The sequence below is a fragment of the Emys orbicularis genome, chromosome 9 (genome assembly GCF_028017835.1).
Source record: "Emys orbicularis isolate rEmyOrb1 chromosome 9, rEmyOrb1.hap1, whole genome shotgun sequence".
In the NCBI taxonomy this organism is placed as follows: Eukaryota; Metazoa; Chordata; order Testudines; family Emydidae; genus Emys; species Emys orbicularis.
Genome location: NC_088691.1, coordinates 54,911,656 through 54,937,820, shown reverse-complemented (window position 1 = coordinate 54,937,820; position 26,165 = coordinate 54,911,656). Strand labels below are relative to the sequence as shown.

The window sequence follows — 26,165 nt, the reverse complement described above, 5'->3', positions numbered from 1 at the left end:
GGGCCCAAAGATGGCACATACCCTCAGAAGAGTGAGGAACTCTGGCTAGGGATGGCGCATGGCCAGGGCAGCTGGAAGATGGAATGAGTTAGTGCATCCTCTAACCAGCCTGCACCATCAACCAGCCCCATGGAAACCCAAGGGAAAAGGAGACAGCAGGACACATCTTGCTCACCTGCCAGTGCATCAGGGTGATTTACACCTTCCCTCCCCAGCTGCAGGGACTCTGGCCCTACGCCAGTAAGAACGACTAGAGAACGCAATGGAGCAATTTGCAATTGGAGGAGGATATGGAATGGCCATGGCTGAAGACAACCAAGGCTGGATATGATGGGCTGAACAGCTATAGGGTGAAAAACTCCATCTGGTCGTCACGCAAAAGGATCTGGGAAGGTTTACATGTCTCATTGATATTACGCACCTAGTACTCACATGGATGCAAAGGGCAGCGTGACAGAACTCTTATGTGAAAGTGATAAAGAATCACTGAAACAACTGATTCTAACACTGAACAAGGAACTTGATTAGAATAAAGAAAAGTAAGTATTACCCTTAAATCTACTGTCTTTCCAACTACCGAGCATTTCTTCTGCTCTATTCCCAGTGGTGCCAACTCTTATGGTTTTATCATGACTCTCATAATATTTGGTGATTTTCTTAAAGCCCCAGCTCCTGGAGTCAGGGGATTGTGTGAGAATCTCAGCTTGTATTAAAAAAAATGCAAGTTTCTAGTGCTCCTGGTTGCAGAGAAAAACTTGGGAATATGACCCTTAGGGTATGTCAACACCACAATCGTGTGTAGACGTACCTGAGCTAGATTTGATCTAGCTAGTTCAGGTACTGGCTAAGTAAAGCTGCAGCCACATGGGCTTCAGCTTGGGCTGTACAAGCCCACCTGGAAGTCATGGTAATTATGAGGGTAGCTAACCTGCAGTGAAGCGTGTGCTACCACTGCTCTGGTACCTGACATAGCTGTAATACACGCCTCATGCTACGTACAGGACAGGGGTCCAGATACACTGTGACAGATGCCTATGGAATAACAATAAAGCAGACATGTGGCTTTCTGGCACTGTCAAAAGGGAGGGCACTTGACAGAGTTTCCAGGCACCTGGATGAGATGGCTGTGACATATCCACGGAAATCATTTATGGTTCTGGCTACCCTAGCAACAGGGCTGGCCCTAAACTAAATGGTGCCCCAGGAGAGGAGCGTCTTTGGCATTCCCCTACCCTTTGTTAAATTTTTGAATTCCTTATTTTGTATTGCATGTGTAGCCCATTTCACGACTTGGCTGCACAATTTGCATGCATGATTTATCCCTATCATATAAGATGCTCAATTTGCATGCTAGGATCTGTAAACAACAAAAACAGCCCCCCAACTCCAGCGCCCCCCAAGCCTGGCGCCCCAGGTGGTTGCCTGGGTTGCCTGCCCCTAAATCCGGCCCTGCCTACCAAAACAGCACCATGTTTACACAAGTAGTTGTAGTCAAACCATGTGAGCAGGTGGGCTTTCCTTGCTTGCACGACTAGAAATCGAACGATGTTCTAGCCATGTTAAAGGCCATGTTTAACCCGCCTATGCATTGCAGGCAGCTGGGGCTGAAGACGGTTTGGTCTAAGCAAGGCACAGCCGCAGTTTCTGAGCAGACCATAGTCCAGTCCTGCCTTCGCTGCCAGTTCTACCCACATACAGCAGGAGCCATTACAGCGCCTCTTAGCAGCTGGGGAGGTTCCTAGCGCACACGCGGCCCAAGGCACTACCGCCTGGCACAGATTCCTCTCTGCACACACTTGGGAGGCAGTCTGTTCCAGCCACCGACAGGCCGTTTTTAACCATGGACAGAGAGGGCCTAGGTCTTAGGCACCTCCATGTCATGGCTGGAAGGGCTCAGCCCTCGCCTGGCACAAGCACTGCTGAAAAGCCCACCTCATCCTTTAGGTGCTTCAGTAGGAAATCTGGCCCTGGATCTCTGGGGGGGGGAGAAGGGGGAATGGGGGAGGAGAGCCACGGACCCCCACTGACCACACGTGCTCTGGCTGCTCCTCACTGCGAGAAGGAAGCGGAGGGGCTGCAGTCAGACAGCAGTGAATAGAGAGGAGAGGGGCCACCTCCTCAGCTCCCTCGCTCCAGAGGCCACACGCAGCTCCCCCAGCCAGGGAAAGCAATGACTTCGCTTTCCAGTGTGGTGTCCAAACCCACCACCTGACAGAGCTGCTTGGGGCTGAGCGGGCTCACACCGACTGAGCCGGTAGCAAAATCTGTCGGTAGCGCTTTTGCACATTGCACCAGCAGCTCCTGGACGGGGCTCCCTGCAAAATCCCATTGAACCAGGAGGTACCTGCTCCACCTTAAACCCGATGCCTCCCTTGCACCGGGGTCCAATAGAGGAAGCCAACATGGAGGCCAGGTGGGCTGCTGGGAAGAAGCAGGAAGATAGCAAGAGAAACCGAGAGGAGATTCAGGCTGGGGGCTTGCCGGGGGGAGGGTGTTAGGTGAGGCCACAGTGCTGCGTGGGTGCTGGATCTCTTGTAGGAAAAAGAGCAGGGGACCTGCAGTTTGGAGGGGCCAGGCCACCCGCCATGGGCAATGAGTCATTCGTCTTCACCAAATAAGTGCCCAGGGATCATCCCCTCTGTTACAAGGGCCAAATCTGGAGCCCTCGGAAGTCACTAGAATTTGGCCATTGACTCCAACGGGATGAGATGTGAGGGGTTAGCAGGAGTGGCTGAATAAGCTGTCAGCACCCACAAACTGCAGCCCAAAAATAACAAAACCACGGCCTCATTGGAGCTCCTTTTGAGCTGCCTGGCATTTGAGCAAGCGGGGAGTGGCTCCTGTTCTCCCTAACTGTTATTCAGGTGGCTCTTGGTGGCAGGGGAGGGACAGAGAGACAGGGTGTGCTGGGCTTGTTGAACTCCCCGGGCTGTGCTTCAAAGAGCTGCCCCAGGATCAGAGAGTTCTGCACTGTAGCCCAAAGCTGGAGCTGAGGTTCTCTGGTGCTTCTCTAACAGGAATTTCTGAAAATCAGGGCCGGGGGGGGATCTGCCTGTGTCTCTCTTGCACGGATCACAAGCCACTGGCTCCTGCTGCCCACGTGCCATTTTTATAAACTCCAAGTGAAACATGAGCTAGTCCCAACCTGCGGCTCTGCCTGTGCTGGATAGCCTGCTCTTGCTAGCCCTGGAGTTTGGAGCTAATTGTAAAGTGTGAATGAATGTAGCTGGGTTTGCAGCCAAATCCTTGCACCTTTCCAAGAAGGCTGAAATATCCAGCCCTATAGGATGGGTGAACCGACAGACCCAACACGGCCTCGATCACAGTGCACTGCATGTTTATTTCCTCAGTCCAGGTGCAGCTTCCGGGCTGCAAGCGCTCCCACTGCTGTTGTTTCTATTTTACAGCCTGGTTGGATTAAGTCTGTCATGGCTCACCACCAAAGCCCAGATCTTAACCTTTGAAGCATATGGCAAAGCCCCTCTTCTTACTGCCGTCTCCAAAAGGGCTGGTTGCCCCTTTTCGACCCGACTGGTTAGTCAAAGTGTGGGGCCCTGGGGAATGTTCCAGCTAGAAGGAGACATCGATGGAGGCTGCTGTTTTCTTTGCTGTCACCTTGTTTAGTTACTAGGAACGTACAAAATTCTGCTTCTCTGAATGCAGGAGGACCCACGAACAAAGGGAGCAATTTCTTAGCTTGCAATGCAGCCCCAACTTTCTTTAGCCAACAGACCCAAAATCTCTCTCTCTAGCTATATCCAGGGTCACACTTTGTTCACAGGCTGCTGCTTGCCTCTGCCTCTCTCTCTTCTTGTCTTTTTTACTCTTTTCTCTCTTCTGCCTCCCCCCCACCCCACATGTGCCTCTACTCCAAACAATACTCAGGCTACATCTACACTACCGGGGGCGGGGTCGATTTAAGATACGCAAATTCAGCTACGCGAATAGCATAGCTGAATTCGACGTATCAGATCCGACTTACCCTGTTGTGAGGACGGCGGCAAAATCGACTGCCGCGGCTCCCAGTCGACGGCGCTTACTCCCACCTCCGCTGGTGGAGTAAGCGCGTCGATTCGGGGATCGATTGTCGCGTCCTGACGAGACGCGATAAGTCGATCCCCAAGAGATCGATTTCTACCCGCCGATTCAGGCGGGTAGTGTAGACCTAGCCTCAGCCAAAAGCTCGTGGGTGCTTCACATACTCCTTTTGTCTTATGTGACTCAGTGAGCGGTGGGGGCCTCAGGGCAGAGGCGGAGCGGGGATGGGAAGAGGAGCAGCGCAGGTGGGGCCAAAGGGGAAGAATGGGAGCGGGGCCCTGGGGCGGAGCGCAAGCAAGGTCACAGCCCAGGCATCTGTGCTTTCTAAGACAGCAGGGTGGTGGCTGTTTGGGAGCCTCCCCTGGCCTATTATGCCTAGCGCCCCTATCCAGTTCCCAGGACCATGCTGGTACCAGAAGCCTAGACAGTTGGATTTTGTGCTCCCTGCAAGACAAGCCCTTAAAGCAAGATTGGTCCAATGCAGGACTTCCTCCTCCCCCCTCCTCCCGTAGCTGGTGGGGAATGCTTCCACCAGCATCACGATGGAATGGCCAAAGGGTTTACCTGCTGTTGAATTTCTCAGGGTGCTTTTCTCTCATCACGTGGAATCGATGCGCGATGGAGGCGTCCTGCAGGGAGATGGAATGAAGGGACACGTGAGTTGAGTTATGGGAAATGCCTGATGACAGAAGAGAGACATTTCCAGAAAATCAACATGAACTTGCCAAGAGCTGAGATTCAGATAAGTAAGCGTCATCTCCTTAGCCAGGACATCAGCTCCTGAGGGCTAATGCCTGGAACAGAAGTTTACTCAGGGCTTTGATTTCTGCGCTAAAGACCTAGTTAGGGGTTTTTTATTTAACAGCCAAACATCATCCATGTCTGAGTTACCAGCAAAGCCGAGCCCAAGGAAATGGGTGAGTTGCTCTGTTGCTGACAGAGCTGAGCCCTGCTGGAAGAAGAGGGAACTGTGGGAGGCTGAGGGCAAGGAGGTGACAAAGGAAAAGTCACAGACATCTCAAATGCTGATGGTATCTGATTTTATCAAAAATTTCCATGACTAAGCTGTGATTTCCCCTGAAGTCCTGCTAATGCCTTGGAACTACAGAATTCCCTGGCCGTGCAGGCAAGCTGGAAAGGTATCTGAGTACCTAGAGACACAAAAAGAACAACAACAAAAAATACAGTAAGGGACAATCCTGCACTAGCAGGGAGGATAGGGACTAGACGACTCAATGGGTATTTTACTTCTCTGTTTCTGTGCCCTTAACGCCGTCATCGGCAGTCTGGGGATTTTACCGTAACTCATAGACTCATAGACTTTAAGGTCAGAAGGGACCAATGTGGTCATCTAGTCTGACCTCCCGCATGATGCAGGCCACAAAACTCTAGTCATGCAGAGAGACTTGGAAGCTTGCACTCTACATCAGTACTGTATAGCGGCTAGCATACCGTTATCGGGTATTAAAGAGGGGGTCCCATAACGTTACACTCATTGCACATAGCATGGGATCACTCTATGATGAGACAGCATTCTATATCGCCCACTACGCCAGGTTAGAAAAAGAGCATGTCAGACACCTAACCACCTAAATTCCCTCCTCCATCAACTTCTGTAGAGCTACGCCTAATATGCCTAATATGCATCCGAAGAAGTGGGTTGTAGCCCACGAAAGCTTATGCTCTAATAAATTTGTTAGTCTCTAAGGTGCCACAAGTACTCCTGTTCTTTTTGTAGAGCTACGCCTGCGTACCTGAGATGAGAGCTTGGGCCAGCCATGTTAAACGGGCATGCTAACTTGGCCTCCCTCCTAGACTACCTAAACCCACGTGGGAGCTCTGAGGTGGAGAAGGATGGCAAGTGACCAAACAGCAAGCTAGGGGGAAAAGTGATGGTGTTTCTTTCCTTCCTTCAGCCCTTGAAGGCCAGTTTATCTCAAGAGCTGAATGCATAGAAAACAACTCTATTTTATGCCATTGACTCCGTTTCCTGCTATTTTAAACTATTCCTTAAGCTAATAATTCCCTCTCTTATATGGGGTATTTTAGTCAAACATTTATGAAAATTTCCAACCGTTAAATCCTATAGAACATAATGGGGATCTATTGGGATTATTCTCCAACCTATCCAATGCAACAGGGAACAATATCCTTTCTGTAGGTTATTGGAGCTGTGTGTTATGATTCCATAGCAGGGCTAGAATTCTCTATGTAATTCTATGACGCAATTCAAAAATTCAACAGCAAGATTTGAATTGTTGCAAGATATGTTGCAGCTGAAGAAGTGGGGTTTTTACCCATGAAAGCTTATGCCCAAATAAATCTGTTTAGTCTTTAAGGTGCCACCGGACTCCTTGTTGTTTTAACAGCAAGATTATTTTCTATTAAACTCTGTAGGACTTTGGAGAAGGGAGGGAATTATGAGTGAGGAGTTAACACTGAGAAAGGGCAGTTTGGCTGTGTCACAACGAGGCAGAAGCCATGATGGGGCAGCATAAGGATCTGTGGGACTAGAACCTGCAGCTGGAGGGTCCGGGGTGACCAATGTCTCCATGTCTCCACTGGGGAGCCGAGTGAAGCAGCATTTGACAATTGCTAGAGGGTCAGGCACCGCAGGAAGTACCACCCACAGAAGCCCAAGCAAAAGAACCCTGCGGCCACCTGATTGGTATACACCAGCTATTTAAACCAGGAAGTTGCCCCAGGGAGCCGTCTGAGCAACAGTGTAGACACTCTGGCTTGCTACTGCTACAGACTTTGTCTTTTGCCCCATCTTACTCCTTATCCCTGCCTTCGGCCCCCTGCCCAGCTTGACTTTGGTGTCCATCTCCTGACTTGGCTTGGTAACTAGTCCCAACTCCTGCCTTCGACCCTGGCCCAGCTGGCACTACTGGCCAGCTGCCTACGCCCTGGCCATTACAGGCAGCTTCTCTGGGGTGAAAGGAATTAACTTTTATCACCCAACCAGACCTACCTCAGTGGTGAAGGGGGAGGGGAGGTGGAATATCACTTGATGCTCCAGTGAGCACAATTTCCCTCTCTGGCTCCCTGTGTGCCATTCTAATTGTCCCACATGAGAGATTAACTGCCATGACTCGCTACAGAGGATATGTTAGAGGGGAGATTTTAACCAGACCCTCTGCTTGTCTGGAAAGGTGTGACAGCCTGTATGTGCCATGGGACCGAGTGTAGCAGCCATGTGAGTGCGGGGTTATAAAGTGAGCTGCTTACGTAGTTTTCAAGCGTCCCTATAAAATACAGTATGCAAACTGTGCTGGTGGATCTCTTTCAAGTCTCAGGGCTCGGGTGGCACTGGCAATGCATGCACCACATCAAGGAATCAGCAGGCTATTCGTCGCCAAAAAGCCAGCGACAGGATCGCCACCTAGGGCCTTTGGAGAGCTCCGAGTTAAACATAGCACTAAGCTCCGTGCAATCCAAACCTTCCAGTCCGTGCTATGGCTGCTGCCCAGCATTCCTCATGCCCAAAAATAAAGGAGCAGCAGACAGGAAGTGGCAGTCCAGCTGCCCAAGACTGACACAGCCCATCACCAGGGCTTTCTTTCAGGGCCCTCTGTCAATACCAAACCTCCCAAGCATGACTTAAGCTTTCAGGGTGTCCCCCTTTTATTGGCTCCCCAGTACCCTGCAACCTTCCATAACAGACTGTGTGGAGGAATTTGTTTTATAGCCTCAGTGTCCTTTTTTTTTTTTTTGGTCAATGGGCTCCCCACCAAAACAAGAAACCCAGCAGCCTAGGACTCTGGATCAACCTCGCAGGAGCCAAGCCGTCCATAGGCACGATGCAGCAGGGAAGCAGCTTCGTAAGGAAGCACATTTCGAGTCCACATGGTCAAGGGCTTGCTAGGAAAAATGATTTTAAAAAATGCAGGAAAACCCAGTGAGAAGGGGTGAGGAAACTGACTGTCTGTCTGCTCTGAAATAAACCTCCTGGGAGGACAGTGCTGTCTGCTCAAGGATATCTCCCTGGAGAGGGGCCCGGATGATTCATGTTCACAACTCAACCTGTGCCCACACATGCAACCTACTACATGTTTACCACAGTGCTTCTGTATCACACCATGAATGGTTGATATTAACCCCTTCCCTTTCAGGGATGGTTGGGCAAGCCATGGCCTGTTGGAAAAAAATGCTCCATTCATATTCCCGTGCAAGAAGAAATGCCTATTCGTTCTGAGCCATGTGAAATGTTTATTGCCTATGGTTGTGCCTTTGGAGCAAAGGACGTATAGTAGTGCTGATCCCCAAACCAGAGTCACTCTGGTTTCATGTCCCAGCCTGATTTTACAGGGGAGGGAATGGCTGCACAGGACTGGGGCTGGCAAATGGGATTATATGAACTACAGGGCTCTCTCAAAGCTTCAGTGGTACCTGGCAATATCTGGAGAAAGATTTTCCTGCTGGTTCTATAGGCAGCAGTGTTAGTGAGTATGACAGACATTCCGGAGACTATTTTGAGCTGGTAATCTTACTCTAGCCCAGTAATAATGTGTGCCACAAGCACTCAGCAGAACATTGTAATACCAGCCAGTCCATATGGGTTTAATTTAATCAGAGAGACATCAAATCGAAGGCCCTGACTAAGCAAAGCACTTAAGTGTGGGCTTAACCTTCGATCTGCATTTAAATGCTTTGCTGAATTGCGGACTAAATGCCTTCACTCAGTCCCTGGGGAAGAAGGAGTTTGCCAATGGTTTGATTTGCCAATGGAAATTTCCTGGACATTTTCACGCCCATACTAGAAGTAAGCACAAATTTCCAAACTTTTCAAAGTGCAGCCATCCCTCCTCCTGCTGGTGATTGCAACGCCCACCGCCCTTCCCAGCTGGTGGCTCCTACCATCCTGTGGCAACCACAGTAATTGTTTACAAAGAAAAATAGCCAATGTGTTTTTATCTGGCTTGATGCACTTTAGCAACCGGAAATAAACAGGAGAATGAGCATCATGGACCACCAGAGCACAGTGTGAGAACCCCTGCTCTAAGATCTGTCTCACGCAAGGCCAGGTTCTACCCCAGGCAGGGTATGCCCAGCTAAGAGAAAGGAAACTGAGAACCCACAGTCCACCCAGGCAAGAGTTAACTCACGTGTTTGCCTGACACACTCTTGCAGCAAGGTGTTGCTGGGGGGACTGACCGTGCATGTAAAGATTTGCAGGATTAGGGTCTACAAGGCAAATCTGTGGAAGGGTGAGAACCCCCCCTTCAGTAGCAGGACTGGCACACCCCACCCCCCCACCCCCGCATTAAAAAGTAACAGTTATAAAAATCTCATTTAACAGCATTTTTGCCCTTTTCCTAGCCCAGACCCCAGCCCGTTCCCTTGTTTTTAAATCCTCCCCTAGTTGCATTTCATGCTGTCGTAAACTCTAGTCCTTTCCTGGTTGTTCATTCTAAATGTGGAAGAGTTACACTGCTGGCAATGTCCCAGCCCTTCCTTGCAGAGGGCACCCCAGCACATTGTGCCCAGTCCCTGCTGCCTGTGCATCAGCTCCAGGAGCACCACGGACATGGCCAGGCCATGGGCCAGCGGGAGGGTCCAGCTTTTTAAAGCCCCACTTTGGAGGAGGAAGGGCTCTGCACTGCCTCTCAATCCTGCCTTGCTCCATAGGGATGCTGATCCTGCAGACTGATGGAAAATCCACCCTCACCTGTGAAGGAAGCAGAGGTGGAGCAAAATCCTGGCCCCACTGCAGTCAATGGCACAGCTCCCATTGGCTTCAGTGGAGCCAGCACCTCACCGATGACCTGCACAGAGGCGGAACAGAGTCAGCCTCTCCACCACCCAGGCTCCTTTCCAGTGTCCCAGGCTCAGGTTTCTCATCCTGATGACTCAAGTGTGCTGTTTTCCCACTTTCCCAAACCATGCCAGCCTCAGCCAGGACAGACTCATTCCTCTCTTCCAGAGAACGCGTTGCTAATGACAGCCAGCCCGTGGGGGGCCGGTGACTAGCTGGGGCTGCCCGGTGTTCAGAAGGTCACACCAGCAGGCTGGCTCCACGCCTTCCAAAACGTGAAAAAGAAAATAAATGACATTTACTCTCCAGAGGGAAATGGCAACATACCAAACGAGGGGAAGGTGCCCATCAGATGCCGTGGGGGGAGGGGCTGGGAAGAGACTCATGCACTTGGGAGCCCATGTCTCATTGAGCCTTAGGCTCCTATGTCACTGATGCCCTGATCCACAAAGGGACCTTGGCATGGCGACTCTCAGCATCACCACACCTAACTAGGTGCCCAGAAAATCACAGGTACAACACTGGCATCCACACAGCCCGAGCTTGGCACCAGGGGCGGCTCTATGTATTTTGCCGCCCCAAGCACGGCAGTCAGGCAGCCTTCGGCGGCGCGCCTGCGGGAGGTCCGCGGGTAACGCGGATTCGGCGGCATGCCTGCGGGAGGTCCGCCAATCCCGCACCTTCGGTGCCCCCGCCGCCAAATTGCCGCTGAAACTGCAGGACTGGCGGACCTCCCGCAGGCATGCTGCCTGACTGCCACCCCCACAGCGACCGGCAGGCCGCCCCCCGCGGCTTGCCACCCCAGGCATGCGCTTGGAGCGCTGGTGCCTGGAGCCGCCCCTGCTTGGCGCCCAGGTTCCTTGAATAACAAATGGGAGGAGATGGGCACTTAAGCATGGGCTCCAACAAAGCCAGAGCGATAGGCGGAGAGCTGCCTAAGCTAGCCAATGGGAGGTGGAGATGCGAGGGGTGTGTGCTAAGCCCCACCCCTCTTTAGGAGGGTGGGGCCTCAATCCAATTGTGGTTCTGGGCTTTAGGCACTTTTGAGACTTGTACCCCTTATATCATTCCCCATCTGCGAGGCTGATCATTGATTTGGAAGAAAGAGTCATGCTGGATGAGTCAAGATGTGCTGCAAACAGCAGTGAGGACAGAAAAATGATGCAAAGGGACCGAGAGAGCATAGAGCGGTGATACTCAGACTGTGGCTCGGGACCTACGAGTGGCTCTTTAATGCATCTCCTGCGGCTCTTTACAGCCCATGATATTAAAACACTGTGGGATTTAATTAGTAACCAATCTAAGTTATTAACCAATCAGGATGTTTTTACTATGTTATTAACCAATTGTAGTTGATAAAATAATAATAGTTGGTCAGTCATTTTGCTGTGAGAATTATATATAAAAACTAAATGTTTCCCCGTCATACTGTTTGAATATGAATATATAGTGCTACAGAAAATGAAACCATGAATTCACACTCCTGTGGCTCTTTTGGGTAATTCTGATGGCTAATTTCCCCTGACGTCTGAATATCTCTGGCTTAGACAGATGAACAGGGAATATCACCAGGAGAGTCCACCTGGGAAAATGCCAGCTAATCCAGCCAGGGATGCTACCCAAACCCAGAGCTTCGTGGTGTATTTTGTGTGGCTTTTATCAGAGTTCACAGAGCTTCTCAAACCTAAAGGCTCAGTCAGTACCCCTGGAAAGTATCATTAGAGCCATTTCCTAGAAGTAAACTGAGGCACTGACAGGTTAGATTTTGAGATTAGACATTTGCCTGAGTTTAGAGAGGTTCTTGGGAGGAGCCAGGAATAGAAGCTATGGGCCAAAACCTGACCTGGTTTGAGCAGGTGTGATTCCACTGACAGCACTGGAATTACACCCAAGCGTTGAGCCAAGTTACGCAACTTCTGCCTTGTGACTGAGCTCTTGTTTGTCTTTTACTATTTGTCTGCCTTGTCTGTGCAGAGGACAAGCTCCCAAAGGCAAGACACACACGATGCAGGGCCTCATCTGGGGTAAACAGGCATGAAAAAAGCACTGACAATTAACACCAGCCAAGGATCTGCCTCTCTGCATGCCTGACGCAACAGGGCCTGGCCACTGCCTTGAGTGTTTGCACACTGCTACATACACATAGGACCAATAGGGCAGTTCCCTTTCGCCTGCCTCTCTATAGTTTATATCAGAGTGGAGTCACTTTTTTTGGAGGACACATCTCCACAGTGTAAACGCTTTGGGGCCCTGGGACGATTTTCAGAAACACTCAGCGTTGGTGTAACTCTGTTCCCATTGGAGTTGCCTTTTGAAAAGCCCCCCTCTCTCTCCCCGGGTATGTAGGTGTCTGTAAAGCAGGGGGGCGCCCCACAAGTCGTACAGCGATCAGATAGAGAGAGAGTCACAGCAGGGGACTGCTGCTGGGCTGATGACTTCGGATATCAGAATTATGTGGCCCCCAACGAGCGTGTTATGCTGCAGATCAGGGCGTAAGGTTGAAATCGGCTTCCCCAGGCCCAGGGTGAGAGATCTTAGCAGATCTCAGTGGGGGAGCAGCAATGGACTAGGTCAGAACTGAGATGCCCTGGCAGAGACACCTTGGGAAGAGGCTATTATGGCAGCTTGGCTAGCACTTACTCCAGGCACTAACCTCTGCCCTCAGTTCAACCAGCATCGCTTTGCCAATCTGCTGTTACAAAGACCAAAGCCGCTGATTCGCTGTCAAGCAATGTCAGTCTGCAGGAGGCCCTTCCTGAGCGGGATTTCCCACCGGGAATATCCCATCTCCCCCTGCTGTCGTGGCCTAGGCCTGCAGAGCCAGCAGCAGCCCCGCCTCTCCAGGGCTAGCTCTACAAAGTGCCTGGGGTACTGTCTGAGTGAGGAATGCCACTGCAAATAGGGACCCGCTCCTGACTGACCTCAATGGGACTAGCTGGGTGAGGAGGGATGACTCCTGGGAGCCAGGCTGGTGGGCCGACTCGTTGGGCTGCATCCTAGACGTTTGGAAAAGCATCATGAAAATGCTCCACAGTTCGTTGCACACTGCCGTTCCACGCACCCTGGGCCCGTCGCGACGTGGGGTGAAGGGCTGTGACTCATATGTAAACCAGCACAGGGCCACACAGTGACGTCAAGCTACTGGCTGTGTGCCCAACACGGAAGGCATGGTACGGCCAAAGGGCTCTGCTATGCCAGTGTCTGTATGTCAGCCCAACACACCACTCCTCACTGATCCCGCCTTGCCCTGGCTGAGCCAGGTCTGAGCAGACTCATTGTTCTCCTGCCGGAAGGGAAATCCCAGGACTACTTACCACGCCTATGGAGAAATAGTTGTTGATGATGCTGTACGGGACAGGGTCTCCGTTCTCCTCCTTGTCCGTGGGGATCACGTCAATCCGCCACCGGTCCAACATGACCTCGATGCTGTGTTCAATGTCCTTCAGCACCTTCAGCAGGCTGCCCCCTTCGTAACCTTGGGAGGGACAAAGGATTGGATCACTGTTAGCACAAGAGAGATGCTCAGAGCAGCACAGTGACTGCCAACAGGGCACATGGCAGTGCCACTTGGAGTCAGGTGACGAGAGGGTTAACCGGGGCAGATCGCTAGTGTACACCTCCGCTGGCAATAGGTGGGACACACAGCTCAGTGCCATGCTGAGTTGGCAGGGGTCAATGGCGGCACCTGGGGCATGCTAAAGCATGGCCATCTGTAGTACAGAGACTTGCTCATGGCTGGTAGGGTGCAGCAGAGACCAGGGCTGGTGTTGTCAGCAAACAGGGCCCAGCACTGCAATGGCAGATCAGGCTGTGAGGGCCTGACAACGACCGACAGGGTTGCTGGGAGGGACTCAGCAGGACCTGGGATCAGGGCAAGAAGGGGGAAGTTTGTGGGGTAACTGGCAGTGGGCAGGACTCAGCAAGTTGTGGGGTCACTGGAAGTTCCATAGATGTTTCCCTGACCAAGGATCAAACCCAGGTCTCAGTGGGGAAGGCACCAAATTCTGACCACTAGACCATCAGGGAGACACCACACGCTGCTCAGCAGTGACTAGGGTCAGGGTCGGGCCTGTGGGGTCAGGTCAGAGATGGGTCGGGTCTGGGGGATCACTGGCAGAGACGGGTCAGGTCTGCAGGGTCAATGCTGTGGGGTCAGGGCAGAGATGGGTCGGGTCTGGGGGGGGGTCATTGGCAGAGATGGGTCGGGTCTGGAGGGTCAAGGCTGAAGGGTTAGGGCAGAGATGTTTCAGTTCTGGGGGGGCCAGGGCAGAGCTGGGTCAGGTCTGGAGAGCAAAGGCAGAGCCGGGTCAGATCTGGGGGGCCAGGGCAGAGCCGCGTCGGGTCTGGGGGGCCAGGGCAGAGCCGTGTCGGGTTCGTGGTGCACTGGATGGGTCCCAGCAGGGTGCAGAGCTGAGAAGAGAGTAAACAGGACCATCCCTCCCTCCCCCCCTGGGGTGCCATCACAGTTGCTGGAGGCGAGCGCTGCAGAGTGGGAGGAGGCTTTGCAAAGATTAGCTCCAGGTGGGAATAAATCCACTCACAGGAGTCCCCGGGCAAGCGGCAGAGCCCACCTGGACTCCCAGGGTTCTGGGGTTGGCCCCTCTGCATCTTGTTAGAACAGCATCCTATTCACTGGGCCCAGGGCTGCCTATACACAGCAAAGAACACAGGCAGTTCACATGGGCCACTGGGCCTTGTCCAGATCCACTGCCCAGGTTGCAGAGCCAGCTCTCTGGAACTGCAGGAGCGAGAGCTGCAAGTCTAGCTGGGAGCCAAGATGCAGCTGTTCCTAGCCCATGTCGAGTAACAACCAGGCCAGCAGCCCACACGGGTGGCCACAGCGCCCACTCTCTGCTGAGGCTCTTCTCCAGGGCCCATTACCAGGGTATCCGAGAGACTCCCACTGTCCCTTGGCCACAGGATGGGGACTGTGTGTGTGAACATCCTGCTTCTCCTTTGGTCTTAGTGCCTGTTGCTGTTGTTGTGGGAAGGCAAACTGCCAGGCTGGTATTTTGCTCAGAAGGCGGGGAGGCCTGGGGATCATTCTCACCTCCTCCGGCAGGACGTGCCATAGCCTCGGACCAGCTGCCAAGACAGCTCTCCTCTGCTGGCATGAGGCTGTGTCCGGGGGCTGCTCAGATCAGCGCTGCCGTGGATGTAACTGCTGGCGGAGCTCTCGGCCCCTTAGCAAGCCCTGCTCGTGGAGGTAACTCAGCCCAGTGCCAGACAATGGCACACCAGTGGGAACCCTGATCTCGAGGTGGATCTGCTGTTCTGCGGGGAGCTGGCGGCATGGGCGGAGCATGAGGTGGGGCCGGATGGCTGCTGGGTTCTGGCCCAGCTGATGTCAACGTCCACATTCCAAGCCCAGCCCAAAGCCAGCAATCCAGCAGTGAACCGTGAGGGCCTTGTCTCTGACCACGGCCCAGCATTCGGGGGCGCAGTCTTCATGCCAGCAGCAAGTGACAGGCTATTTTGGCAGCAGGAGCTATCTGCATGTCCAGAAGCCGCGAGGGATACTGACCAACTCCCGGCTCTGGACCGAGGAGACTACGGGAGCGCAGACTCCCTTGAGATCAGGAGCTGCTGTGGGGTGACCTGCTCTTCACACCTCTCCCCCTTTCTGCCAGGGTCACCTCTGTCTTGCTCAGGTTTAGCTCCCATCACCTGCTTCTCTGCCACATGCCAGGGACCAAGCTAGCTGGGTGATGGGCTGCAGGAGGGGCTGAGTTAGAGCCAGGTCAGTGTTTGAATCCATGCTGCCTCTCTCTTCCGGCAGAGGCTGCATGCAGACACTAACCACGGAGGGCGACGGTGATGGGCGGCTGCTCCTCGAGCTCTGAGCCCGACCCACAAGGATCTCTCCTGTGCAGTGCTTACTGGCCGACCCCTGGGGATACGTGGGCTGGGGTCAGTGGTTTCGAAAGCTGCAGGAATCGGGAGCTGGAGTTGTTTTCTGTAGGGGTGTGAATAGCCCTTGTTAAGTGACTTTCCCACTCCGTCGTGCACGGTGATCAGGAGAGGCTGGTGGCCACAGGATCCCCTGGCTCAGATGCACACACATGGGAACCCAAGGGGGAGGGAGCAAAGGGCAGATGAAGTGGTGGTGGAAACCCCAACTTGTGCAGTGGCAAGCTGGCCTGGTCAGGGAGAGGTGGCCTGGCCCAGGGCGTGGGGAAGTTCAGAGCCAAAACGGAGTGTAAACACCCTGCTGTACTAGATCAGGGTGCTCCTGGAGAGGCGAGGGACAGCCGACTTCGGTTAGGGCTGAACCCAAACTGGGCCATCCAGCGCATCGCACGCTCCACAGGGCTTCATTTCCTGGCAGGGCATTTGCTGTTTCTCTGGCGCTCCAGTGTGGGAAGGGCTCAGTGTCTGCTGCAGTGCTGCCAGACAGGAAAATCATTCAGCTTTGTGGGGGATTTCGGTGCGACACCCCAGGCCTCGCCCCCCGGAGGCTCAGTTCAGTGCTCATGGACGCCCTGTGATCCCAGGCAGAGAGAGCAGCGAGCCACCCAGCAAGGCACTGGATCGGGGGAGTCCAGAGGGGACTGGATGGGAGGCAGAGACGAGCCAGAAAAGAGCCTGGGACGCCCAGGACAGGAGGAGGGGAGGGAAGGGAGAGGGGACATGATTTCCTCTGGAAGCCGGAGGAAGCCCTTCCCTTCCAGCTCCATTCAGAGGCTGGGCCCGGCCCCGAGTCCATGCCGCTCACTAGCAAGCCAGGCCACTCTGGGATTTGGAAGACTAGAAGCCTAAGAAAAATCTGTCTTTCCAGTCAGAGCCTTTCCAATCCCACAGAGTGACGGCATCAATCACAGACTGGATTAGAGCAGCACCTAACGTGACGTGCTGTCAGGGGTTGGGGGGGGGGGGTGGGGAGAGAGAGGCTCAGTGCGCTAGATGCTGTATGTACATTCAGCAAGAGGCCGTCCCAGCCCCAAAGAGATCACAGCCCAAGCTGGCAAGACCAAGGGGGGAGAAAAGAATTGTCCCCCTGCTGTACAGATGGGAGGGACTGAGGCCCAGAGTGACTCGCCTGATGTCACCCAGGGATGGAGCTGGGAATCGAACCTGGACTGCCTAACTCCCCGGCCAGGGTCTAACACAAGCCCAGAAGAACTGGAAGTTGGAGAAGGAAGATCTGGGTTGTCAGAGTCTGAACGGTCTCTCCTCTATACTCTGCTCTCCCTGCTCAGAAGGACCGGGGAGCTAAGTGACAAGAACACAGCTGCCACTAACAGCTCGGTGGAGATGCAAATGCAGACAGGTTAGCTTTGCACCCGAAGAAGTGGGTTGTAGCCCACGAAAGCTTATGCTCTAATAAATTTGTTAGTCTCTAAGGTGCCACAAGTACTCCTGTTCTTTTTGCAAATGCAGACAGGTTAGCTTTGCAAACAATCAGGTAGAGAGGCCAATGCAGATGTATCACTTAATAACCCACAAAAATGGAGCCCACGTGACAAGGGCCTGTCACGCTCTCTCACACACGCAGCCGGTTGCTGTACTTGTATGTGTGCCTCGCTCCCCCATCCCCTGGGCTGGCTTGTCTTCTCAGGCCTGCTCTGTGCACAGACTTGTGCTGGTTTAACTAAAGGTGGGTTATGGAGCCATTGCAGCCCACCATGTAGACGCTCTGATTTCTGTTTATATCTATGCAGCTAAAGTGAGCTCCTTACCAGCTAAGCTACGCTGAAATTAGCGCACCCACCCAGGGCTTTGCACCTGTTTAACTACAGCAGTTTTGAAACCGATGCAAGTTAATCTGGCGCAACTCTCCTGTGTAGACAAGGCCCCAGAGCACAGCCTCTTCAGAGCAGGGACTGTGTCTGTTCAGAAACCACCGACTGCACTTGAGTGCAACAGCAGGCTAGCTACATGGAGTGAGGCGCGGGACGAAGGCACCGTTGCTGTAAGAGATTGCCATTCTAACCGGGACCCTGTAGCTTGCTCCATGGACGTGGACTCCCATGCCCAGGCGATGCTCTGTGAGGGTGCTGGGTCTGCTGGCCGGGAGCATGTTACAGGATCGGGGCCTCAGCTGGGGTTTCATTTCTCCTTTGCTGGCATTCTGATGAAGCATCTGATAAACCATCCCCACATACCTACAGAAAGCCAATTCTCAGGCTATTTCAGGGGGATAATGGGGGGGGATTGGAACCAAAACTGTGCCATGAAACGTGACTCTTGCAGCGGTGACGGAGAGAACTCCTTGTTATTATTCCCTATTTATAGAAATAGCAGCTCTGGTGTACGTGGTACGCATGAGAGGAGAATAAGATAAGGTCCCAAGGAGCTCCCCCATCCCAGTTAGAGAGGTGACGTACTGCGAAATGACAATTCCTAGCTCTTCTATGAGGGAGATCTCAAAGCGCTTTACAAAGGAGGGCAGTGCAGATGGAGAAACTGAGGCACAGAGCATTAAGTGGCCTGCATAAGGTCACCCTGCAGCAAAGCCAGGAATAGAACCCAAGGGTTCCAGTCCAGTGCTCTATCCACTAGGCCACACCCTCCCCCAAGGGTAGATGGAGAAGAAGCCCCTCACACCCCGTAAGAATTTGAATCTTTTGCCTGGGCCGCTCCAGCAGATCAGCTGTGTGTCTAGGAAAGCAGAGGGGTGACTCACCAGGGTACATTTTCAGCCTGATGCATCTGAATTTGCTATGTTCACTAGCATTAACAGCAAGTCCTCGTGCACCTGGACGGCAAGCATGGCGGTGAGTTTGCGCCATGTGTCCACACATCCCAAGAAGGGACAGTTTGCCCCCCGGATTTACAGCATGTGCCTACAAAGGCAGCTTGGAAGTGTGTTCTGTGGTGCTCGGGGCAGAGTGGGCCAGCTGGCCAAGTCAAGAAGCCTCACCTCCTCCCCAGCGCAGACACCTGGCCAGGTCATTGCCCGTTCCCAGTGGCAGGACAGCCACAGGGGGGTGCTTCAGCAAGTTCGCCTTGTCTGCAATGCAAAGAGAGAAGGCTGTTAGCACAGACACAAGCCAGCGGCCTCTCGGCTAAGTCTCTGTCCTATTATCCACAATGCAGGGGCTCCTGGGAAAGTGCAAAGAGCTGAAAACCAGACTCATCCTTTCTGGGAAAAAACAGAGTGATTCTGCTTCTTTGTAGCACTGCAGATTCCAGGGAGAGCCTGTGCCAGCGTGGGAATGGGGCAAATGCATGTGGAAGCATGAGCATACCCGGGTAGCAAGCAGGTGTCCTCTACCCCTGGCAATTCCATCCACAAGAGGGCAGCTCGCAGGCAGGAGCCAGTGTCCGATAGCTCAGCCTGCTTGCCAGGAGCTGCCAGAAGATGCCATTGGTAGGCGCCTCCTAACACGGGGCAGCAATAGCAGCTCAGAGGGGTGTCTTCAGAAGCGAGCTCCGCACATCAGGGAGAAGCCATGTGCCCCGGTGTGGCGGGCGGGCCACGGGGCAGAGTGTGGAGAGGGGTTCGACCCGAAGAGCCAAGGGAGCAGACAGGAGCAGAGGGGAGGCTGCAGAACATGACAGGGACAAACAAAGCCAGAGGGTTGGCAGTGAGCCGGGCTGCAGTGGAAGATAAACCAGACAGCAGGAGGCAGGCACTTTCCCAGCACTGGGGAAGGCTTGGAGGCAGCAGGAAACCAGCACCAAGTCAGGCAGGAGAGAAGAGAGCTAGGGCAGAATGGGGACCTGCTGCCCCTTAGCCTATTTTCTGGGAACGTGCAGGTCTGCTCCCACCACAGGGAGTCAGACCAGCGAGCTCCATCACAGCGTCTTATCCAGGTTACAAGCGCGGCTGCTCCATGGTGCAGCAGCTTACAGAGCTCCTTAGCTCAGGTCTCTTGGGCACATACACAGTGCACCTGTGATCCCGAGTTACCTATGCAGTCCAGGATCCAGCCAACAGTCCCATCCCCGCCGCATGCCAGGACACGAAAGTCTGGGGTGTCACGGAAAAAATTCAACCTGGAAAGTGGAAGCACAAGGAGGGAGAGTCAGGTGATCACAGGGGATGGCTTATTGCTGGCAGGGGGGTGGGAGAGGATGACAGAGGCAGGGAGAGGCAAGGATGGGGTGTGGGGACGTGGGCTGTCTATCATCTCCATACCCAGGAGTCGGTCCCCCTCGGTCCAGGTTGTACACTTGTCTGGGGTTGAGCAGATAGTGGAATTTCCGAAGGACTCTGTGGAAATAGAGGGCGAGTGAGAGACGGAAACAGAAGGAAACTATCCCTGGAAACAAAGGAGAGCCATGCAAATGGGCCGTCTGGCCTAGAGGATGCGGACAGGGAATCCACCCACAGGGCAAGGCTGGCACGGGGCAGATCCCATTGCAGAAACCCCGGCCAGAGCCTGGCACCAGGAGGGGCTGCTGTTGCTTACTCTCCATCTTTGCTCATTATGTGGGGCTCCTAGCAACACACAGAGAGGAAGAAAAGTCAGCAGCAATAGCTCAGTGCCCCAGGAAGCCGGGCACCCCGAGCACTCCCCACTGTACAGCGACTTTCACCCAAACATCCCGTGGCTGGCAGGTGAAGGACAGCCCGGACTAGCTCCAACTCATCCATATAGCGGAAGGACTGGCATGGTTAGTAACAGGGCCCCCAGTCTGCCCCAGGGGCACCTGTGCAGATTGCCTCTGTCCCAAGCAGCTTCCCTCATCGCTACCTGCCCCCAAGCTCTCCAGATCCACAGGCCTGACTGGGGAGGGAGCAAATGCTCAGCCAGTGCCTCCGGGGAGCAGAGAACGTACCTTTCTCCTTGTCTCCCTCCACTCTTGGGATTCACGAAGACCAGCAGAGGGTGGGTCCCGGGCCTGGGGGTGATCTGAAATGCAAAGAGCAGAACACGGCCCGCCCGTGAGACATGTATGAAAACCACCCATCCATGGGGGGGGGGGGGGAGGAGGAATGAGTGGAGCCTCGGATGAGCTCGAGTCACGAGGCCCTGCTGCAAGACGGGATGGTCCATGCTCTCAGTAAGGGAGGAGAGAACTCCGCACGGAGGAAGGCACCAGCGAGGGACACTGAGCGCAGGCTCCACACCATGGCTCCACACCCAGTGGGGAACTGCCCAGCGGATAATGGGGGACACGACAGGGCAGAGCCATGTGGCTGCTCAGCTCTGCCTGCCGATATTTTCATCATTAACGATGTGCGTCATGATACAGGCCCCAGGCCCATTGCACCAGGTGCTGTCCAAACACAGAACAAAGAGACGGTCCCTGCCTGCAGTCTATATTACAGATGGATGCAAGAGACGGACGGGGAGCACAGGGAAACAGTGAGATGATACTAGCACCATAAACTGATCGTTCACTGGCGTTTCTGAAGCTGCGCCTCAGAAACAACAGGCTACACAAGGGAGAAATAAAGGCCATTGTGGGGAAAGGATCGTAGGGTCATTGACACGCCAGGACAGACTGTCCCAGAGTTCATTCCAATACCCGGAAGTCAGTAGACACAAGCAGAGCTGGCCAGCAGGGGGAACGTGACCCCAGCCAGCCATCAGAGTGCATGAATAGTCTAGCTCCCTGTCAGACCCTCATCCCCTGCTGGCCTGGGCCTGAGACTTCAGCACCCTGCCCCGGGGTTTCTCACTCCCAGGCCAGCATCTGAGCCTCCTGGAGACCGAGGCAGCTCAGAGCCACCTACCTGCAGGCCGTGCCCGTCCAGTGTGGTGGTATTGAATTTGGTCTGGGCGGTGTCGTCTGGACAGGTGCTGGCAGGGGAATCGCTGTCTGATTTCCTGGGGTGGGACTGCCTGTCCTTTTAGAAGGAAAAAGATGCACGGAATCTAACACACGAACGAAGAGCGGGGCTAAGAAGGGGCATTTGTTTGTCAGACTCCAGCTTCCAGGATCGGTCTGGCAGAAACAAGTCCCCATGGGGGCAGGAGGGGCTGACGGCCCTGCAGTTTCCATGATAGTGGCCATAGCGTAGGCACAGGCCCGAACACCCTGACTGAGAGCCGAGTCACAGTCACTCAAAGATCTGGAAATCACACGCCAAGGCAACAGCCACACCCCGCACAACCGCAGCCTGCAAGCATTGCCCCCCAGCATCCACTGAGCCTCACTCCAATAGTGCCATCCCCAGAGAGCACGCACCGAAGGACGGGAGATGCCTCTGCATGGCACAGCCTGAGCTGTGATCTGCTGGTTTCTTCCATAGTCCCAGTTACAGCCTGCTATATGGTGGGGGAAGACATTTGTGTGTACATGGTTATAATAGGCCAAGCGCCTGGGCCGTGGTGGCCCTGCCCCTTCCCCTCCCTCCTGGGAGTGGGCTTCTGCTGGAAGTTTATGCTTATTTATTATGTGCCATGCAGGTTCCCATGCGGCTGAGGAGGCGGTATCTGCTACTCAGCTTCCCGGGTCCCTTGGACTCCCCAGGGAGATTATCGATGAACCTGGAAGCTGAGTGGCAGATACCGCCTCCTCAGTCACCCCGGAACCTACATGGTCCATATAAAAGCTCAGTGTTCTCCGCCAGCCACTGCCTGGCTGCTCCTCTCCAGCACTCCACCCCCCACCCCAGAGGTCCCCGCCGCCGCTCGCTGGTTCCTCCTCTCCTCCCCGCTTGGTCCCCCCGCCGCCACGTCCCTCCTGAGTGGGGGGGGAGGGAGAGAGGAGGGATGCACACTTTGAGCAGCGGTGGTGGGGGGGGGCTGAACAGGGAGGAGGAGGGAAGGAGAAGAGAGACACACGCAGCAAACGGGGCTGAGCAGGGGAGGGGGCGGGGCCTGGGGTAGAGCAGGGATGGGACTTGGGGTGCAGTGTGGACAGTGTTGTGGAAGGAAGAGGTGGGGGATGGGGAGCTAGCCTCCCTGAGGGGAAGCTTCACCCGCCATCTATGTGTGTGTGGTTTTGCTGGACGGTGTGCACTGCAAAGCTGAGCCGATCCTTTGAAAGCCACAGTGTAATTGGACAGAAGAGGTTTCTTTGTGTTCAGTAAGGCCAGGGATGTTGTGGGTGTGAGGAGATGTGCACTCTTTACCCATCCGGCGCATGGCAGGATAGCATTTTCATGATATTTGCAGTCACAACCTTGCAAATTAAAGAAGCAAGGGGTGGTCAGAGTTAAGGTTGTGCCTTGCGGTTCCTTGAGGGGTGCCCTGCGGGCGGCATCGTGTCTGTTGCTAGAGAAGTGAGCATGCTGCAGGGCTGCGATGCTACTGGGCTGATGCAGGTCTACTGGTATCGGGCTGGGCTGACTGCTGCCTTGCCTTGGGATTGCCTTGCTCCGCGGGGCTTGCAGGGTGGAGCCATGCACTCAAGCAGACGTGGCTTTGAGTTCCCACAGGTTTCTGGGGGGGACATTGAAGAGGGCATGTGCATGCCCGTGCGCCTCATTGCCGTAAGGGCCGGAAGAGACAGACATACCAGAACCACTGGGCAGATGTCAGAAGGCAGCAAGATGTGGTCCTTGAGCTGTCCCCCGTCACACTCTGGCTTCACCTGGGAGGCACATTTATTGTGAAGCTGGGAAGAGAGAGGAAGGCACGTGAGAGCGTGACCGCCTCCCCTCCTCGCCCCTCCCCTCTGGGCAGCTGGCCTCCTGGCTCTGGCTCTCCAACCCTTTGAGCTGACAGCATTATGCATGGAAGCCCCAAGTACTACAGACCAGAGAGCCCTGGCACTGTAATATGGGCTGAAGCAGGGGGAGCAGAGTTCAGCTGAGGGGTTTTCTACCCCCATGACAATCGCTCTCTGCATTAGCTCTCCCCACTTCCCTGCTTCCTGGAATCCCCTCGACTCATTCTGTCCCTGCTTGTTTCCACCCTCTTCCCGTTGCCCTTGTCGCGTCCCCCCCTTCACCGGGATCTCAAGGGAAGAGGGCTCAGGGCTGCTCTACTACACGTCACAGTTTTGAACAATATTTTGTCCGGTGCCATTTTTGGGGGAAGGGATCTCCGGAACGTGCCATTGCAGGAGAACCGAGACAGAGTTTTTCCGCTTGCCAGCTGCCCTCCTTGGCTCGGGTCAGTTTCCCCACAGGCGGAGCATGAAACTAACAAGAGCCTTCCTGGCCTCATTCGGATTTCTGCCATGGAACATGGATTTTGCCGCAAGGGGCATCGTGCCGATGGAAGGGTCGTGACCTGCTCCACCCCTAAGTGCCACTGTGGCGGGGAAAGTGACGTGTTGTGGGTTCCTGCAGCACAATGCCTGAGCTGTCAAATCCTCAGCCCTGTGCTAGGGAGTGCCAGGGTGACTGTCCCTCCCCGGGCCGCCTCTCAGATCTCATCTCTAACCCGAAGGAAGAGACAGTCAAAGTGGGCTGGGAAACCAACTGAGGCTTCTCCAGGCCTGCCACAGCCTTTCCCTCCCACTGGCAGAGGCCATTGCCTGTATTTGTCATGCTGGCACAACGGGCCATGGGACTTGTCAGACCCTGTGTGAGTGCCGCCAGGGCAGTAGAAGAGCTTGGGGAACCCAGTTCTCCTGGAGAGCTGGCACCATTCTCCTCCCCCTCGCAGAGCCTGTACATTGGGCCACCTGTTTTGGCCGCAGAGTGAGCCCAGTGCTGATGGCAGTTGCTCAGTCACAGCCTGAAAAGACACAAGCTTCCCCTGCAGCCCCTGCTGGCAGACCTGGACCCAGATATAGTGGGGTCACAGGTAGGTCATTCATTTTTCACACCGAGCCAGCCGCTGGCTTCTCAGTGGAGACCCTCAGCACTCACGGTGACAGCAATTCATAGGAGGGCTCACAAGGAACGGGGTGGGCACCAGCTCATTTCACACAGGCCAGCAGCTCTCCTTCTACTTGCCAGGCGGTAATGGGCTTTTGAACACTCCTGACATGGGCTGGTAACCTAGGAGCAAATGGTCTTGTGTATCCTACCCCCCCGGGGCCATTCAGTCTCCCTGACTTCCCTGCACAGCGTCCCCTCCACATACTCACTGTGATTTGACACCATGCACAGTGTAGCCCGGTAATACCCTGGTAGCACTTGATGCTTTTGTGGCACCGGTCACACTTGACTGGGGAGTTCCCCTCGATCCAGGTGTGCTGCATGACCTGAAAGAACAGGCGAGAAATGAAAGAGAGACGGCGCCATCTGGGCCAGCATTGAAACCCAGAGGCTAACGGGCAATGGGAATTGGGCACACAGGGAATCTGTTGAGTCAAAGGTCTCTCAGGAGACCCTGGATAAACAGGGGTCTGGACTGCCACTGCTCTGTTCCCTTGGACACTGGCCTGCTTTGCACACCAGACAATGGCAAAGAGGCCCAAGCACCAGCTGGCGCTGTCCTGTTAAAAAGAGCTGCTCTGCGAAGTTCTCTGACATCTCTCTTTGCCCTGTTCTGCGGGGGTAACTGGATGTAGGCTGTCCCTGTATGGCCAGCCAGCCACGGGGAAGGCTGCCAGCCCCATCCTCTGCTGCTCCCCCTCCTTGGGAGAGCCAGCGCTATTATAGCTTTGGGGAGCCTGGCACGTAGAGCAAACCATGGGAACCTAAGTGATCTGCAGGTTAATGGGAAGGGGTGGTTATGTGGGGGGGGGGAACTGACCCCATCCTCATTGTCCCCAGTATCCATTCTGGTGGAGCTTTGGTCCACTCCCAGCTGGATCTCAGGTGAGTCCATCGGCCAATAGTCTGCTAACCCCCCAGCTAAGGTAGAGCGGGGCTTCTAAAGCTTCACTCATCTCCCCTGCTGAGCGCAGGTACACAGTTGAGCTGCCAGCCACTCTCACAGGGAAATCCCATGGCTGTCTCCAATAACAGCACATCCTGCATGGGCGTTAGCAGAGCTGGAAGGGAAACCAGTCAGCAGTCGTGCACACACATGCTACTCACATTGGTGTTCCTCTTGGATTTCACGTATGTGCTGATGCACGAGGCAATCTCTTTGGACACACACCGTTCATGGACGGTATATTTACAAACTGCAGCAGAAAGGGGAAAAGAAGTCAGCTGTGACCCCTCGGTACATGCACGCTGCATACACTTCAGAGCCACCCCAGGATACAGACAAGAGCCAGAGCTCCCATGCATCCAGGTGATGCGCTGCGTTGGCCAGAGCCAGAGTCAGAGCAGGGAGGAAAGTAGTGGGAGCTACCCACCACCTCGCTGCCATGTGAAGGGGTGGGCTGCCTGCTAGCTTATGAAACAGAATGGGCCAGAGCCTGCAGGTTTCCAGCAACACATGCTGGGAAAGACTGAGCACCTTCAAACTCCACTGACCTCCAGGGGGAGCTAGGCACTCACTGCCTCCCAGGTACTGCTCTGCAGTTGAAGGCTCAAGCCTCTACCATCGAATTAACAGGAGAGCAGGAAGCCTGGAGGAAGATGCTGCAGGGAGGGGAGAGCAGCGCCCCCTGCTGGCAGAGATGAGCGATGGACACCATATAACTGTCTAGGGAGCTGGGGTATTGAGCCTGACCA

The 26,165-nt window shown here is 54.3% G+C and overlaps 1 protein-coding gene across 3 annotated transcripts in view; it reads right to left on the bottom strand.

Moving 5' to 3' along the window:
* DGKG (diacylglycerol kinase gamma) overlaps nt 1-26,165 on the bottom strand; it is a 114,145-nt gene that overhangs the window by 42,831 nt on the left and 45,149 nt on the right. For 2 of the 3 annotated variants that reach the window (XM_065410350.1, XM_065410351.1), the window contains 10 exons: nt 25,578-25,666; nt 24,680-24,796; nt 23,156-23,254; nt 21,426-21,539; nt 20,525-20,598; nt 19,881-19,955; nt 19,653-19,738; nt 18,660-18,749; nt 13,111-13,271; nt 4,603-4,667 (listed from right to left, as the gene is read on the bottom strand). In XM_065410350.1, the coding sequence (XP_065266422.1) occupies nt 4,603-4,667; nt 13,111-13,271; nt 18,660-18,749; nt 19,653-19,738; nt 19,881-19,955; nt 20,525-20,598; nt 21,426-21,539; nt 23,156-23,254; nt 24,680-24,796; nt 25,578-25,666 (970 nt within the window). Of the gene's footprint in view, nt 1-4,602; nt 4,668-13,110; nt 13,272-18,659; nt 18,750-19,652; nt 19,739-19,880; nt 19,956-20,524; nt 20,631-21,425; nt 21,540-23,155; nt 23,255-24,679; nt 24,797-25,577; nt 25,667-26,165 lie in introns of all 3 variants that reach the window. The other variant, XM_065410352.1, reaches the window with a different exon arrangement.